General features: G+C 56.3%; 1 protein-coding gene and 1 long non-coding RNA gene across 3 annotated transcripts; one reads left to right on the plus strand and one right to left on the minus strand.

Moving 5' to 3' along the window:
* Window positions 1-87: 87 nt before the first annotated feature.
* On the minus strand, window positions 88-2280 carry LOC148164120 (uncharacterized). The gene is made up of 2 exons (XR_015768352.1): window positions 2001-2280; window positions 88-1198 (listed from the first exon to the last, which is right to left on the minus strand). It is a non-coding gene; the product is annotated as an uncharacterized LOC148164120 (long non-coding RNA).
* Window positions 2041-14441, plus strand: AARS2 (alanyl-tRNA synthetase 2, mitochondrial). 2 transcript variants are annotated; one of them, XM_028097799.2, is made up of 22 exons: window positions 2041-2296; window positions 3096-3287; window positions 3824-3969; window positions 4186-4353; window positions 5112-5256; window positions 7342-7487; window positions 7710-7818; window positions 8175-8213; window positions 8314-8425; window positions 8887-9020; window positions 9459-9603; window positions 9848-10020; window positions 10142-10255; window positions 10345-10485; window positions 11113-11250; window positions 11399-11508; window positions 11663-11771; window positions 12054-12176; window positions 12411-12521; window positions 13077-13160; window positions 13281-13391; window positions 13806-14441. In XM_028097799.2, exons 1-22 carry the CDS (start codon window positions 2054-2056, stop codon window positions 13968-13970), a joined length of 2958 nt encoding a protein of 985 aa, XP_027953600.1. In that variant the 5' UTR covers window positions 2041-2053; the 3' UTR covers window positions 13971-14441. The 2 variants fall into 2 exon arrangements, with proteins under 2 accessions (XP_027953600.1, XP_027953601.1); XM_028097800.2 differs by lacking the exon at window positions 8175-8213.
* The last annotated feature ends 1449 nt before the right edge of the window (window positions 14442-15890 follow it).

Consider the following 15890-nt stretch of genomic DNA (forward strand, 5'->3'; position numbering starts at 1 on the left):
CAAGATCATCAATCTCACAGAAATCCCCATCTGGCTTTGGGTTCCTGTTCCAAAAACACTGGAAAAACCGTAACAGGCAAAACACACTTTCAAAACAACTCTTTTAATTTACGTGGGCAAGGGAAGAAACAGAGGATCATGGGATAGATGCTATGTGCTCTGTCAGAATACAAAGTTGACAATTCACCATTGCTATAGAAACTCAAGTCCAAAAAAGAATACACATTTCCCAAGGAAACCATGTTTCAGAAGTCCTTAAATAACATAACTCATAAAGAATGATCAAAAGAGCCCACGCGGATGGCTGAGGCCTTGTAGGTGAACACACTGATTTCAGCTCTGCTGCCCCTGTTGGGCTTTAACCTTGGCGATGTCTCTTCTTAACCTGCTTAAATTTCCCAAACCAAGAGCAGAGGTTATCATGAGAAGCCCCATGAGGACCTGGGTTGTACCCACAAGGGCCTGTGTTGGCATCACGGTCACACCTGTCACCATGGAGAAAAAGACAGAAGCAGGACGTGGAGCAGGTATCTCTCTTACCCTAATGTAAAGCATATAAAACCCTAGGGCACTGGGAAGCTGAGAGAGAGAGAAATCTCTGCAGCTGTTGGTCAGCAGCTTCATCTTGCCCTGACAACCTGGATTCTCTCTAATCCCCAGGCAAATTTAAAGACCAAATGTTATTAAGCAATTAATAATGGAGCAGATGCTGTTTGGCTTCAGTCTCCACTAGACTCCTGTTCCAAAGGGCCTGCTTTGGTCCCTAAGAAAAAAAACGGTCATTTCCAATGCCAAGGGCAAAGGGCATTGTCTAGAACAGTGCCTGGCACATAGTTGATAATCGATATATATTTTTTAAAAAGATTTTATTTAAGAGAGAGAGTGAGAGAGAAGGAGCAGGGGGAGGGGGAGGGAGAAGCAGCCACCCCACTAAGTAGGGACCCCCCCACACACACACACACACAGGACTCCATCACAGGACCCCGGGGATCACGACCTGCGCGGAAGGCAGATGCTTAATCAACTGAGCCACCCAGGTGCCCCTCAATATATATTTATTGAATGCTTCTTGAATGAATGCTGATATTACCTCTCTTGGCACTCTGCGTTCTTCCCTCAGCCTGGAAACACAAACACACACACGCACACACCAATGAAGTTGAATCCATGCCTGCTCACTGCAACTCCAATTGTAACCCTGCAAAATTAATAAACATAACAATTACTACTACAGTATAGATTTCTGGAGAGCAAGGATTTTTGTTAAAGTTGTAACTAATATACCTTAAGGGCCTAAAACAATGCCTGGCACTAGTAGGCTCTAAATGAATATTTGTGTGTTTTGGGGTTTTTTTAAAAGATTTTATTTATTTGGGCGCCTGGGTGGTTCAGTCGTTAAGCGTCTGCCTTCAGCTCAGGTCATGATCCCAAGGTCCAGGGATCGAGGCCCGCATCGGGCTCCCTGCTCTGAGGGAAGCCTGCTTCTCCCTCTCCCACTCCCCCTGCTTGTGTTCCCTCTCTCGCTGTGTCTCTGTCAAATAAATAAAATCTTTTTGTTTTGTTTTTAAAGATTTATCTGTCAAATAAATAAAATCTTTTTGATTTGTTTAAATCCTTTTGTTTTGTTTTTAAAGATTTATTTGGCAGAGAGAGACACAGAGAGGGAACACAAGCAGGGGGAGTGCGAGAGGGAGAAGCAGGCTTCCCGCCGAGCAGGGAGCCCGATGCGGGGCTCGATCCCAGAACCCCGGGATCACGACCTGAGCCGAAGGCAGACCTTTAACGACTGAGCCACCCAGGCGCCCCCTAAATGAATATTTGTTTAATGATGAAAGAATTAAGGGCCTACTGCGTGCCAGGCAGCTGTGCTAGGCCAGCTGGCCTTACTCCTGCTGAAGTCCCCTCTTCCCACTCACTCTACCCGGACGATAGAGGCTGCCTTCAGTCCTCCCACCGCCAGGGGCCGCTGTAGGAAACGCGCGGCTTCCTTTCCACGTCACCTTCTATCCCCGCGGTGCCCTTTGACCCCGTGAAGTCACTGCCCCGAGTTAAGATGGCGGTATCGATGGCAGCTGCCGCCGGGCGACTGAGGCGGGCCATTCGAAGGTCGCCCCCATGGGGGAGCCCCAGCCGTCGGCCTTTCTCATCCGAGCCCCCTCCAGCCCAGGCCACGATCGTGCGCGACGCCTTCCTGAACTTCTTTCGGGACCGCCATGGCCACCGGCTAGTGCCGTCCGCTTCCGTGCGGCCGCGCGGCGACCCCAGTTTGCTTTTCGTCAATGCGGGCATGAACCAGGTGGGGGCTGAGCCACTCTGATCGGGGGCGGAGTTTGTGATTTTTTTGCAGGGAGAAAGGCGCCGCGGGATTGGGCAAAAGAAGCGAGGGGCGGAGCTCATGCCCTCTGGGGAAAGGGCAGTTCGTGGTTAGGCTGTTTGCGGGCACGTGTTTGGGCTTGGGGAAGGCTGCACTTGGGAACTTAAGGGTTTGGATTGAGTTTTAGGTCCAGGAATGGAGGGTGTGGAGTTTTATGGGGGAAGAGTGGTGGAGAAAGTCTTGCTTCATTTATTCATGCTTTAAATAAAGATAACTGATTCATTAAATAAATGTTTATTGAGTACTCAGTATGGCTAGACTGTGTTCTCTAAGCTTTTGACTTTGAGCACCACTTACTCTCTAGATTTGTCTTCATCTGTAAAATGGGCGAGGAGGGGGGAGTAGATTAACCTTAAAGGCTGTTAAATGCTGACTTTGTGAGACATGCCCTGTGGTCTCGGATTTATACCCAGAGGTTATTGGGTGTGGTTTGAAGAAGCTGAAATGGAGGATGAAGCCAATCAGTGCCCTGTTTCCAGCCACCAACACATTCCTCCTCCTTTTACCTTGCCTAATTTACTAGCAGAGCGTCTCTGTTTCATGATTTATTGACCCATTGGCTGCTCCACACACACCAGAGATAGGTGCCCCCAGGCTCCCAGATTGCCCCGTTGGCCATGCACGGCACTCTCAGGGGCACAGTCAGCCTTCAGTCTGAACACCCCACTCCCCACCTCTCCCTTCTGAGGGAATGAGAACTGGGACCTTCATGCGTTTCCAGTTCAAGCCAATCTTCCTGGGCACTGTGAATCCGCGAAGCGAGATGGCAGGCTTCCGACGTGTGGCGAACAGCCAGAAATGTGTGAGGGCTGGAGGACGCCACAGCGACCTGGAGGATGTGGGCCGAGACCTTTCCCATCATACCTTCTTCGAGATGCTCGGCAACTGGGCTTTTGGGGGTGAATATTTTAAGGTAAGTCTCCAGGAAGCCCTGGAGTTAAGAAAGCGTCAGTGGTCAACCAAGAAGGGGCTCAAGATTAGTCCTGTCTCCATTCCTAGTGTCTGTGTAGACAGGACTCATAGTGGACACAGAGGGAAAGTGCTAGGTGAACATGTATGGTATGAATGTGTTTCACTTCCCTAATTGGACTGTAAAGGAGGCCCTCCTTGAGGGCCAGGACTGTGCTTCTTGCCTAATGGCTAATCAGTAACTGTATGAATAAATGGTCAGGCAGAAACGCTAAAATGCAGGAGTTAGAAATCAGCCCGGGTTAGGGTGGAAAGACAATTTCATGGAGAGGAGGGGACTTGAAATAAAGGATTTAGAAGAGGGGGAGGAGAAAAAAAAACTCAAGCAGAAATGGTAATGGTTTGTTCTCGAAATGAGGTGGGCAGTGGAATTTTGTCTTAAGTTGAGGGCTGAAACTCAATGTGGCTTGATTGGCGCTTCAGTGGGGCCCTCTTCTCACCCATTTTCCTCCTCCCACCCCATGTGGGTTTCCCCTGCAGGAGGAGGCTTGCAGCATGGCCTGGGAACTGCTGACTCAGGTCTATGGGATCCCTCAGGACAGGCTCTGGGTCTCCTACTTTGGTGGTGACCCCAAGGCAGGATTGGACCCAGACCTGGAGAGCAGGGACATCTGGCTCCGCTTAGGGTAAGTCTGCCTCAGCCCATTATGTCCGTTTCTGGAGGGCAAGAGGACCGGCAAATAGTACCAGCATCAGTCCTCAGAATCTCGGTGTATCCTAGGAGACTGGGGTCAGCCCCGTTTCCGCTCTTGCTGAGCTTGCTGGAGAGGCTCTCATGGCCGAGAGGGTTCTGGCTCCCAGGCTTGTCTGTCTCCCCACCACTCGCCTGGCTTTCTCCTCAGGGTGCCTGCCAGCCATGTGCTTTCCTTTGGACCCCAAGAGAACTTCTGGGAGATGGGGGACACTGGCCCTTGTGGGCCCTGTACCGAGATCCACTATGACCTTGCTGGTAGGGTGGGAGCCCCCCAGCTGGTGGAGCTTTGGAATCTGGTCTTCATTCAACACAACAGGTAATAGGGTGCTAGAGCAGGAGGAACATCCCTGGCCAGAATTGGAGAAGGTAGCAGTCAGGAGACTTTGATCCATTTCTTATAAAAAACAAACACTTAAATGGTGTTTACTGTGTGCCAGGCACATTTCTGAATACTTTCCACATAATAACTGATTTAACCCTAGTCTGTGCTCTTAACAGTTTGTATTTATTTACTTATTTAGAGAGTGTGAGGGCACACAGGAGCGGGGGTGGTGGGGGGAATGGTACAGAGGGAGAGAGAGAGAATCCCAAGCAGGCCCCATGCTCAGCACGGAACCCAGTGCCGGGCCTGATAACACGACCCTGACCTCATGACCGGAGCTGAAACCGAGAGTCAGATGCCCAACTGACTATGCTTATAACAGTTTAAACTAGTCACTGCTGCTCTCAGGCCTTTGCTCTTTGATCACATGATGAAGCTGAGCTTCGTGATCCCTAAGATTTTCTTCCAGCCTTGACCTGTCTTTTCCTCAGGGCAAAGAATTCTGTCCCAGAAAGGGGATGCGTGGGTCCAGGCAAGGGCCCAGGTAGTGGTGAGGGTGGAGATCACCCTTTATGAGAAAGTACATACAGGAACCAAGGCCATCGCTGTCTGCCTTTGGTGGGGAGGGGTGGATACTGCCTTCTGGTTCCTCCCACTGTCAGCTCCCTCCTCATTCCTCCCCTGCACTTGGGCATCTGCCTCACCCCTGTAATCCTGTGTGGGGCCTCACCTTGCACACCTTCCCTGGCCAGAGAGGCAGATGGAAGCCTGCAGCCCCTGCCCCAGCGGCATGTGGACACAGGAATGGGCCTGGAAAGGCTGGTGGCTGTGCTGCAGGGCGCACGCTCCACCTACGACACTGACCTCTTCTCCCCGCTGCTCAGTGCCATACACCAGGTGAGCCTGCCTCTTCCCTTCCAGAAGCTATTGCTTTCCATTTTTGTTGAGAATTCTGCATGTACCTGCATGTGGAAACAGTGATCAACCAAGGATACCAAGGTCAAACATGAGGCTAGGGTTCATGTTTATTACCTGATAATTGCCCCTAACTCCTTCCTTCCTTCATTTATTCAAAAAATATGTTTTGAGTGCCTACTTTGGGTGAAGTCCTTTGTGCTTGATACAGGAGAACAGCAGTAAACAGAAAAGAGATGGTGGAGATTACATTGTAGCCTAAGAGATAAATAATAAGTAAACGTATTAAAGAACAAGATGGCAGATTTGAACAAGATTGCAGATTGTGACCAGGCAGTAAACATGGTGGGTGATAGTAACTAGGAGAGGACTTGGGTACAGAGGAATCTTAGACCAAGTATTTGGGGAAGGCTCACCAAGCAGATGATCTCTGAGCTGGAACCTGAAAGAGGAGGAGCCAGCCCCAGGAAGCTCATTCCAGGTAGAGGGGACAGCAGATACCAAGGCCCTGAGGCAGGAAAGGAATACAAAGGTGGCCAGCTAGCTAAAGAAGAATCACATGGGATATAGCTGGAGAATGTGTCCCTGAGATTTTGCTGTGTAACAAACCACCAAACACTTTGTAGTTTAAATAACAGTGAGTTATTTAGCGTATGAGTCTGTGAGCCAGCAATGTTGGCTGGGCTTCATTGGGTCATTCTTTTGGTTTTCTTGAGTTCATTCATACATCTGTAGTCAGCTGCTAGGCAGTTCTACTTCTGAGGATGGGCTGGCTGGCTAGCTGTTTGGGTCGCTGGGAGTGACCATGCTGTATCAAGCAGCAGGCTAGCTGGGGCTTGTTCACATCACATCACAGCTCAGCAAGGTTCTAAGAAGGAGAGCAGAAGCACACGAGGCCTCTCGAGGCCTAGGCTCAGAGCAGTGTCATCTCCGCCTCATTTTGTTGGCCAAAGCAAGTCACAAGGCTAGCCCACATTCAAGGGGTGGAGAAATAGATTCTATCCCTGGATGGGAAGCAGCTGTGGTCACGTTGTAAAGTGGCGTGCACACAGAAAAGGAAAGGATTGTGGCCATTTTTGCAAACTGTCTACCATACAAAGGAAGGCAGAAGTCAACCTTGTGGGGCCTTGAAGTCCAAAGTGGCGCTTTTCTAAGTGTGGTGAGAAGTGTTCTGAGATGGGGAGGGCCGTGATCTGATTGACACTTTTAAAGGCCACTCTTGTTACTGTGTGGAGGATGGGCTGGAGGGAGACCTGAGAAGAAGCTAAGAAACCAGCTGGGAGGCTATTTCATCATCCGTGGAAGAGACAACAGGGCCTGGCTTAGACTGGTAGCTGTGGAACTGGAGAAGAGTAATTGTTCTGAAAGATCTCACAGACAGAGGAACAGAAGGCCCCAGTGATCGATAGGATGGGGAAGGGAAATAAAAGTCAAGGCCTGCTCTCTAGTTTTTGACTCGAGCAATGTGGTGAGTGGCAGGACTGTTCATGGGGAGGGGGAAGCTCTGGGAAGAGACAGGTGTGGAGCTCTAGGTGTGGAGCTGGATGAACCGGGCATGTGCTTTGGAGCACTTACATGTAGGCACAGCTTACACCCTCCCCCCACCACCCCCCCCATAGAGGCTGGAGGAGTGGGTGTGGGCAGCGGAGAGCACCTGGGGTCAGATGGGCCAGCCTCAGATCTCAGATCTGCTCTGATGTGTTGCATGGCCTTGTGGCACTCAGCTAGCTCCTCTGGGCCTCCGTTTCCTTTTAAAAGCGAGGCTAGTAATACCTCCCAGAGCAGGATGTTTTGGATATTAGACAATGCATCCTTCAACCACCCACGCCATTCTGATAGCAGAAATTCAGTACGTGATCACAGCTGCGATCATAGTTAATGCTGAATGTGGCCCCAGGAGGGCAGGGCCTGGCTCCCTTTCATGTTGGAAGCTTCTCCAGCTAGGACGGTCCAGATGTAGTCGGCTTTAGGGGTGAGGACAGATGCTCTAGGGCTGATGAAGAGCACCCCACCTGGGCCATGTCAGGCAGGGCCAGCAGCCATGTCTCCTTGTCTCCCACTTGCCAGGGTTGCAGGGCACCCCCTTACTTGGGCCGGGTAGGAGCAGCAGACGAGGGGCGCACAGACATGGCATACCGCGTGGTGGCCGATCACATCCGCACGCTCAGTGTCTGCATCGCTGATGGCGTCTACCCTGGAATGTCGGGCGCCCCGTGAGTCTGGAAGGGCTACAGAGAGAGGCAGGGGCTGCTGGGGGGTTGCAGAGGAGAGGAAGGAAGGGGATAGAGAGGTGGGTTGGGTTGAGATGGCAGGAGGAGTGGGAAAAGGGCAAGGGCTCCGGGATGAGAGCACACACCCTGGACCTTGCCCTCCCCACTCTCCATACTGCTGACCAAGGTGACTGGGGGTTCATAGCTGGCCTCTGAATCCCCTAGGCTGGTTCTTCGTCGGATCCTCCGTCGAGCTGTGCGATTCTCTACAGAGGTGTTGCGGGCACCGCCTGGCTTCCTAGGCAGCCTGGTTCCTATAGTGGTGGAGACCCTGGTGAGGGCAGAGCTAACTCTTCTGGGCCTCCCTGGGTGCTCGGGAAGCTTGCAGCTGAGCCCAGACAGTGCCCCCAGCCTAGGTTCCCCACCCTAAATGTCCAGTCCAGGTCCTGTGGGGCTGAGAAAGCTGGGATTGCATACGAGAAGCAGGGAGCCCTCAGGAGGTCTCCTTGCCTGAAGGCTGAGCCTTTAAGTTTGGGACCCCCTTCTGCCTGTATTCCCTATTTGGGTCCATTCCCCATCCATTGGCCTGAGCTGAGCTTCCAAGGCAGGTGTCCTCAGGGAGGCCCAGGGTGGGGAGGTGCAGAGTGGGTAGGTTGCCTTTCACACTTCTCAGCCATCTACCTCCCTCAGGGGGATGCTTATCCAGAACTACAGAAGAACTCAGCCCAGGTACTGGCTTCAGATGGGGAGGGAGGAGCCGACGAGACAGGTGGAGAGCGGCTGTCCTTCGGAGGAGGCCTAGCTCCAGTCCTGCCCTGCCCCCGTTCAGATAACCAACCTGGTGTCAGAGGATGAGGCAGCCTTCCTGGCCTCCCTGCAGCGGGGTCGGCGGATCATCGATCGGACCCTGAGGCGCCTGGGGCCTTCTGAACTGTTCCCTGGTGAGTGAGGTGCCTAGCCAAGGTGTGAGGGCCTCACTTAGGTGAGCCAGGGCAGGCCTATGCCTAGCATCCACACCCTCCTCCCCCCATGTCCCTCTCCCTGCACTGTCTCCAGCACCCAGACCTCTCTGCAGCTGGACACCACCCTGCTTCTCCCCACTTCCCCACTCCCCAGCTGGCCCTGCCTCCAGTCCTTGCTTTCAAAGGCTGGCTTCATGCCTAGAATGAGCTTCCCTTCGCCTCTGAAATGACAGATGACAAAGGAGTACCCTATAGCCTTAGAGCTTGAAGCCTAACCCCTCTCCTGGACCCACCTGATGTAGGGAGGGGACACTTGTGCTTGGCATCCGGTGGCTTGTGTGTGCTTAGAAAAGCCCTGGCCCTTATTTCTCCCCCATTCCTTCCTCTTCGGTCTATCCTGCCCCTCCCCCGTGAACACCCTTTGTCTTCCTTCCTCAAAGCTGAAGTGGCCTGGTCCTTATCACTGTCTGGGAACCTGGGGCTCCCCCTGGACCTGCTGGAGTTGATGCTGGAGGAGAAAGGGGTGCAGCTGGACTCGGCTGGGCTGGCACGGCTGGCCCAGGAGGAGGCCCAGGTACAGGCTGGGGCACCCCCGCCCAGGGTTCTGTTGGGACAGCCCCTTCCCCAGCCCTGAGTTCCTGGGGGAGGAGCTGCAACTATTAAGGGCAACAGGAGGCTGAGGTAGGGTCTGTCCCCGAGGCCTGGAGAGAACACTAGTGCAGTGGGCTAAGCCAGAGCAGAAGGTGAGAGGCCAGCGCAGCGTCCTAGAGAGGGGACCTCCAAGGGCAGCAGTGGGTGAGGGGTGGGAGGGAGGCCTGACCTCGAGACCCTGCCTGTTGGGTGGTTCACTGGCCAGCCCAGGGTCTCTAGCAGCCAGCCAAGCCCTGACGGCTTATTCCCAAGGGGAGGGCAGGGTGCACATAGCTGTGTGGCAGGGACAGGGCTCTGGGGAGGCTCAGGTCCCATCGCACCGTACACATGCCCCTTCCATGCGCATGTGCCCATCCCGCAGCACGGGTCACGGCAGGCCGAGCCCATTCAGGAGCAGGGACTGCAGCTGAATGTCCACGCACTGGGGGAGCTGCAGCGCCGAGGGGTGCCCCCAACTGACGACAGTCCCAAGTACAGCTACTCCCTGCGACCCAGCGGGGGTTATGGTGAGAGGCTGGACCGAGGCTGGTGGCCACAGGTGTACGTGGGGGTGATAGGGAGGGATGTCTGTCTGCAATGGGCGCTCCCAGCTCTGGGCATTCCCTGGGGTAGCCCCCAGGGGTCGCTGTGGCGCCTGAAAGTGCCCCGTCCTCCCCAGCCCCGTGCCTGCTGCCTTCAAGTAAGGCACAGACCCACACCCGGGGCCCCACAGCCCTGCCTAGCACTGATAACCATGCTTCTCCCTGGCAGAGTTCAGCACCTGTGAGGCCCAGGTGCTCCAGCTGTATGCAGAGGACGGGACAGCCGTGGCCTCTGTGGGGAAGGGCCAGCGCTGTGGCCTCCTCTTGGACAAAACCAACTTCTATGCTGAACAGGGGGGTCAGGCTTCAGACCGAGGCTACCTGGTGCGGGTGGGCCAGGAGGTGAGCCCCCATACACACACACAAGTTAATTTCTGCCCATGGCGGGCCTGAGCTGGGAAGGGAGCCAAGGGGAGGGAAGAGCTACGTCACTCCAGTGCCTTGGCCCCCCGCCCTTCCCCAGGATGTGCTGTTCCCAGTGGCCCGGGCCCAGGTCTGTGGAGGCTTCATCCTACACGAGGCCGTGGCCCCTGAGGGCCTGAAGGTGGGGGACCAGGTGCAGCTACACGTGGATGAGGTAAGGACCGCACCCCTGATACTCAGGATATCCTGCAGCCTCTGGGCTCTCCCCACACCCCAGGCTCCTGGGTGACAACAGTGTTTCAGGCCTGGCGTCTAGGCTGTATGGAGAAGCACACAGCCACCCACCTGCTCAGCTGGGCACTGCGGCAGGCCCTGGGCCCTGGCACGGAGCAGCGAGGTTCCTGTCTCAGTCCCGAGCACCTGCGCTTTGACGTGGCCACCCAGGTGAGCGGGGCACAGAGAGGCTTCAGGTGAGCCGGCAGGCTTACAGAGAGGTGGTCAGGTGGCAGGGGGGTTTGGCCAGTCCTAGGACCCGGGCCCCCTGTCCCTCATTCACTGTGAGGCCGTGGCTCTTGCCCTCAGGCTCCTTGTGCACTGGGGAGGGGGTGGGCGGCCAGACAGTGTCCAGAGCCCTCCTTCCACCTCCAGCCACCCAGCTTCCTTGTTGCTGCTGTCACGCAAGCCCTCCTTGCTCCAACTGAGCTGCCCTCCCTTCCCTGCCACCCTGGCTCCCTTTCCTCCCCGCGCCACGGGCTCCGCCCTTGCTCCCGCATCCGCCCATCCCGGGTTTCTCTTCCGTTGGGCCACCCCTTGTTGTGAGCTCCCTCGGTACAGAAGAGCGTGTTCGTTTCTTCATCAACTTTTAGTGCCTAATGAAAGGCCTGCAGTTGCCAGCAGGCCCCGCTAAGGAAAAGAATTGTCTGCTCCACCAAGGTTGAGTGAGCACCGCTATGTGCCAGCCACTGCTTTGGCACCTGAGGATAGTCCGTGAACATTTACTGCCTCTTACCGCATCAGTTAGAGGCATGGAACTGACCTGTCAGTCTGTCCATTTTCTCCCCACCCCACCAGGCTCCACTGACCCCAGAACAGCTCCGGGCAGTGGAAGGCACTGTGCAAGACGCCGTGGGGCAGGACGAGCCAGTGTACATGGAGGACGTGGCCCTGGCATGCACTGCCCGTGTCCCTGGCCTGCGCTCCCTGGATGAGGTGAGTTGGGGACCCCCCCCTTGGTGAAGATCACCTGCCCCCTGACACACACACACACACACACACACACTCACACTCACACACACACACACACCAGTGCACGCACGCGCGCGCGCTGGTTAACAGACTTGTCCCCGTACACCCTCAGGTATACCCAGACCCTGTGCGGGTGGTGTCAGTGGGGGTGCCTGTGGCCCGTGCGCTGGACCCAGGCTCCCGAGCTGCACTGCAGACCTCTGTGGAGCTGTGCTGTGGGACGTGAGTCACTCTTGCCTGCCTCTCCTGACCCGGGGCCCCCGGATCCTCACCCTTCTTTAGTGTCTGGAGCCATCAGCCCCTGGTTCGGAGCTTCGGCTGCTCTTTCCTATCCCAGCGTTCCCACTGACTTCCCTGTCCCTCCCTCTGCCCTCAGGCACCTTCTGCGCACAGGGGCTATAGGGGACCTGGTCATCGTTGCAGAGCGCCAGCTCACCAAGGGCACCACCCGCCTGCTGGCCGTCACTGGGGAGCAGGCCCAGCAGGTTGGCGTGCCAGCAGGGTCCAGGAGGCCGCTGGATTGGGGGGGGGGCACACAGTTGACACTCTCAGGCTAGGGGACACCAGCAGCAGAAGCAGTGTCTGCACAGGTGTGCGGATGGGGCCGTGCCAGCTGCTGGCCCCTGGCGTGATTATCTGCTGCCTTGATTGGTCCTGATGGTTCAGTATTTCTAGTTTGGCCCCGACTAGCAATAGGTTGAGAGCCCCTGTGCTGGGGAGGCGAAAGTAAGCCGAGCAGCCCCGAGCATCCTGTTCCATCTCCTCAGGCCCGAGAGGTGGGCCAGAGCCTGGCCCAGGAGGTCGAAGCTGCCACAGAGCGGCTGAGTCGGGGCAGCCAGGATGTGGTGGCGGCTCAGAGACTCTCCAAGGACATGGGACGACTTATTGATGTGAGGGTCACCCCTACCACAGAGCTGCTCCCCACCCTCTCCTGGTCCTCTTCCCCTCCCCGTGCCTCCCCAGACCCTTCCTGTCACTCCCCAGGCTTCCTGCTGGACTCCAGCTGGCCTCGATGTTGGTCTGCAGGGGGTGGGGGTGGGGGGGGGGTGATGTCTTCCCCCCCTCCCCCCGCCTCAGAGTCCGTGGCCCAGGGAAGGGCCTGGCTCATAGGCTTCTGGCGGTAGGCGGTGGACACGGCCGTGATGCCCCAGTGGCAGCGGCGGGAACTGCAGGCCGCACTGAAGGTGCTGCAGCGGCGTGCCAACACGGCCGTCCGGAAGCTGGAGCTGGGCCAGGTAAGAGGAGGTTCAGCTGACAGCCAGCAAGGGTCAGAGACGCTGCAGCACGCACACCGAGAAGCTTCCGGGCCTCGTGTGGCGGGGGGCAGCTCCTCCCTCCCCCGTCAGCTGGGCACCATCACCAGGCCATCCCCCCACTTCCCTCTCTGCCAAACTGTGCCTCTCCTTCACCTCCCAAGTCTGGCTCAGACTCTCCCTCCAGGAAGCCGACTGACTTGATAAGGCCATTCAGCCTGCATTACTCCTTGACTTTGGATCCGGCTTCTTCCCCCCGCCCCCCCCAGCCTCGGTTCGTCCATCTGGGCTCCAGCCTTAGGCCCTCACCTTCAATGGCCTATTTGTGGGGGCCTGGAGCTGTGGCGAAAGGGGAAGAGGTGGGGGGTGGGGAGAGGGAGGACACAGGCCATTCGAGGCAGAGCCACTGGCACTTCTGCTCAAAGCCGAAGATCTTGGCTGGGGGTGGGGATTTCTGGACTGGGGCTCAGTGTGGAGGGGGGGCCCCGTTGCCTTCCCGCCTGATGCCCCTGCCGTCCTTCCTGCCTCCACCCCCAGGCTACACAGAAAACCCAGGAGCTGCTGCAGCGGCACTCACAGGGGCCCCTGATTGTGGACACAGTTGCTGCCGAGTCCCTCTCAGTGAGCTCTGGGGCTGGGGGGGGGGGGTGGCCCCAGGGTCCGGGAGGAGGAGAGTCCTGAGTGGGAGGCAGCTGGGAATCCAGAGAACGGCAGGGTCACCATCTGCCCTCCCTTGCGCAGGTGTTGGTGAAAGTGGTGCGGCAGCTGTGTGAGCGGGTGCCTGGCACCTCTGTGCTCCTCCTCAGCCCCCAGCCACTGGGGCGCGTGCTGTGTGCCTGTCAGGTGACCCAGGTGAGGGACGGAGGAGAGCAACCCCCCCCTGCCCCCCGCCACCCATTCCGGTCTAGCTCTCTGGTTCCACGCCTTTGACTGCTCCAAGGCAGGGTAGAGGGTATCAATGGGGACACCCCAGAACGGGGATAGGGCCATCTCTTAGCCCTAACCACACCCCCCGACCAGAGAAGGCATCATGAGCTCCCCTAATTACCACCACCCTCCCTCCAGGCCACACATCCCTTGCAAACAAGTAGCAGACATTCATTAACCTCCATCCACATTCCCAGCCCAGTGCTCTCCCATCTCCTTACTTGATTCCCCTACCATGTACCCAGCTAATCACCATGATGCCACTCTTGAGGGCAGGTGGAGTGGATGGTGGTGGGCAGGGCTGCCCTGCATCCCTGCCGCTTCTGTTTCTGTCCCCAGAGTGCCACGCCAGCCTTCACAGCAGAGGCCTGGGCACTGGCAGTATGCAGCCACATGGGGGGCAAGGCCTGGGGCTCTCAGGTGGTCGCCCAGGGCACCGGAACCACTGCTGACCTGGAAGCTGCCCTCAGTACAGCACGAGCCTATGCCCTCGACCAACTCTGACCCGGCTCACCCAGGGACTTGCATAGACTAAACAGACAGCCGACGGACCCATGACAGGAGCCCTGAAGGAGCCAGCAGAACCTCCCCGGAGGCTGAAGCAAAGGACTGAAGGCTGGAGGCCAAGCAGCTAAGCCCAGGAGGGCCACCTTGGGCTAGGCCCCGTGCGGACACGAGATAGGGCTACAGGAGGCAGGAGTGGACCCAGAGACATACTCCCCTCTCACTGGATGAATGTGGAGCCACGGACTGTCTCGGCTGTGATTGCTCATTAAAAAGTATTTCACCTGGGAGGCTTAGTCGGTTAAGCATCTGCCTTCAGCTCAGGTCATGATCCCAGGGTCCTGGGATCGAGCCCCGCAGGGAGCCTGCTTCTCCCTCTGCCTCTCTTTCTGCCTCTCCCCCTGCTTGTGCTCTCTCTCTCTCTCTCTGTGTCAGTAAATAAATTTTTTTCTTTAAAAAGAAAAAAAAGTATTTCACCGAGGCTAGAAAGCTCCAGGAGGTGTTTTGCTTAAAAAGGAGCAGCTTTCCCCACCCAGCATCCACATCAGAACCATCCTCCTCGCCTCTGTTGCTCAGTGGGCTTTCCAAAGCCAGCCTGTTCTCGGTACCCACCAGGGCCTCCCTGGCCACCAAGAGCCAGACGTGCCCTAGGAAAGTCATGACAACAGGGCAGATCCTCTCCGGTGCCGCTTGTTTCAGTAACAGCGGCTTTTCATAAGGGCCCCGTCGATGAAATGAGCAACGGGTAACTGGTCAGTTGCTGAGAATGCGGCAAGAACCAAAGGCCTAAAACTTGCTGCACTTGTGGAGCTTGCTGCTAGTGGGGAAATACGCAATAAAGAGAAGGAAGCGGATGTAAGGCAAGGATGAGGTCTGCAGAGAAAGTGGGACAGGGATCCGGAGGGTGGGTGACTGTTGTTTCACGGGGAGGTGGTACCTGAGGGGAGGGTGTGAGCCACAAGGTTATCTGAGGGAGGAGTGGCACAGCCAGGGCAGGGGCCCTGCAGGGGAGGTGAGCGGGCACAGGGAGCTGCGAGAGTGCAGGGGGCCAGAGACACCTGACTCTTAAAGACAAGTTGCACAGCACCTGCCCCAAAACTGAGCTGAAGCTAAAGCTGAGAAATGGCAGCTCAGAGTGGGAGGAAGCCCTCCTTCTCTACCAGAATGAATGCACTTAGCACCCACCCAGGCTCGGGAGCTCCACCTCTGTTCCCAGATCTCCGTTGCTAGAGGAGGGAAAGGACCTCAGGAGACCCATCTCCAAGTCAAAGGCTCCCTGGTGACCAAGTTCTGGGGCTGTTTCGTTAAAATTATAAGCGCAGAGCGTGGCTTCTGACACGATTTCTCATTCTAATTGCACCGGTGAAAGGGCTTGCAAGGGGACTAGTCCCTGCCTGCATGGGATGCCGGGAATTCTGCAGGGCCGGACTGCTTGCTCAGCCCTGTGGGCTTACAAAACTGTACTTCCGGACCTCGGCAACTGCCACAGTAGCCACATCTCAGTGGTGCTCACTGGAAGCCCAGCTTTTTACCGTGAACACCAGGGGGAGGAGTTGTGGCGGCGCCCCTGTTTTCTGATGAGTTAAGCGAGCTTCTAAGATGTTAACTTAGACTTAACATACTAGTAATCAGGAGAGCTGAAAGTGGAGCTAAACTACCTCCATGTGAAACGTCTGAGGGGGGGAGGGGTGACATAACGCTTAGGTCTGTGTGAAGGAGCGCTGTGGAGACCTGGAACCTTCTTGCCTGGTGCCTGACATCAGCCTTGTTTACATTCTGGAGAAAGGTGGAAGGTGCCACTCTGCACGGATGCTGCAACCCACAGCTCTCCTGCAAGGCCCGGGGTCAACAGCAGGCCTCAGAGGAGTTCCAGTAACCCCTGCAGGTGCCCGTCCATCTCCTCATCTTCCAGAAGAAACT

The sequence above is a fragment of the Eumetopias jubatus genome, unplaced genomic scaffold, assembly GCF_037043125.1.
Source record: "Eumetopias jubatus isolate StellerSeaLion01/CBP00866 unplaced genomic scaffold, mEumJub1_p1.0 scaffold_6, whole genome shotgun sequence".
Taxonomy (NCBI): domain Eukaryota; kingdom Metazoa; phylum Chordata; class Mammalia; order Carnivora; family Otariidae; genus Eumetopias; species Eumetopias jubatus.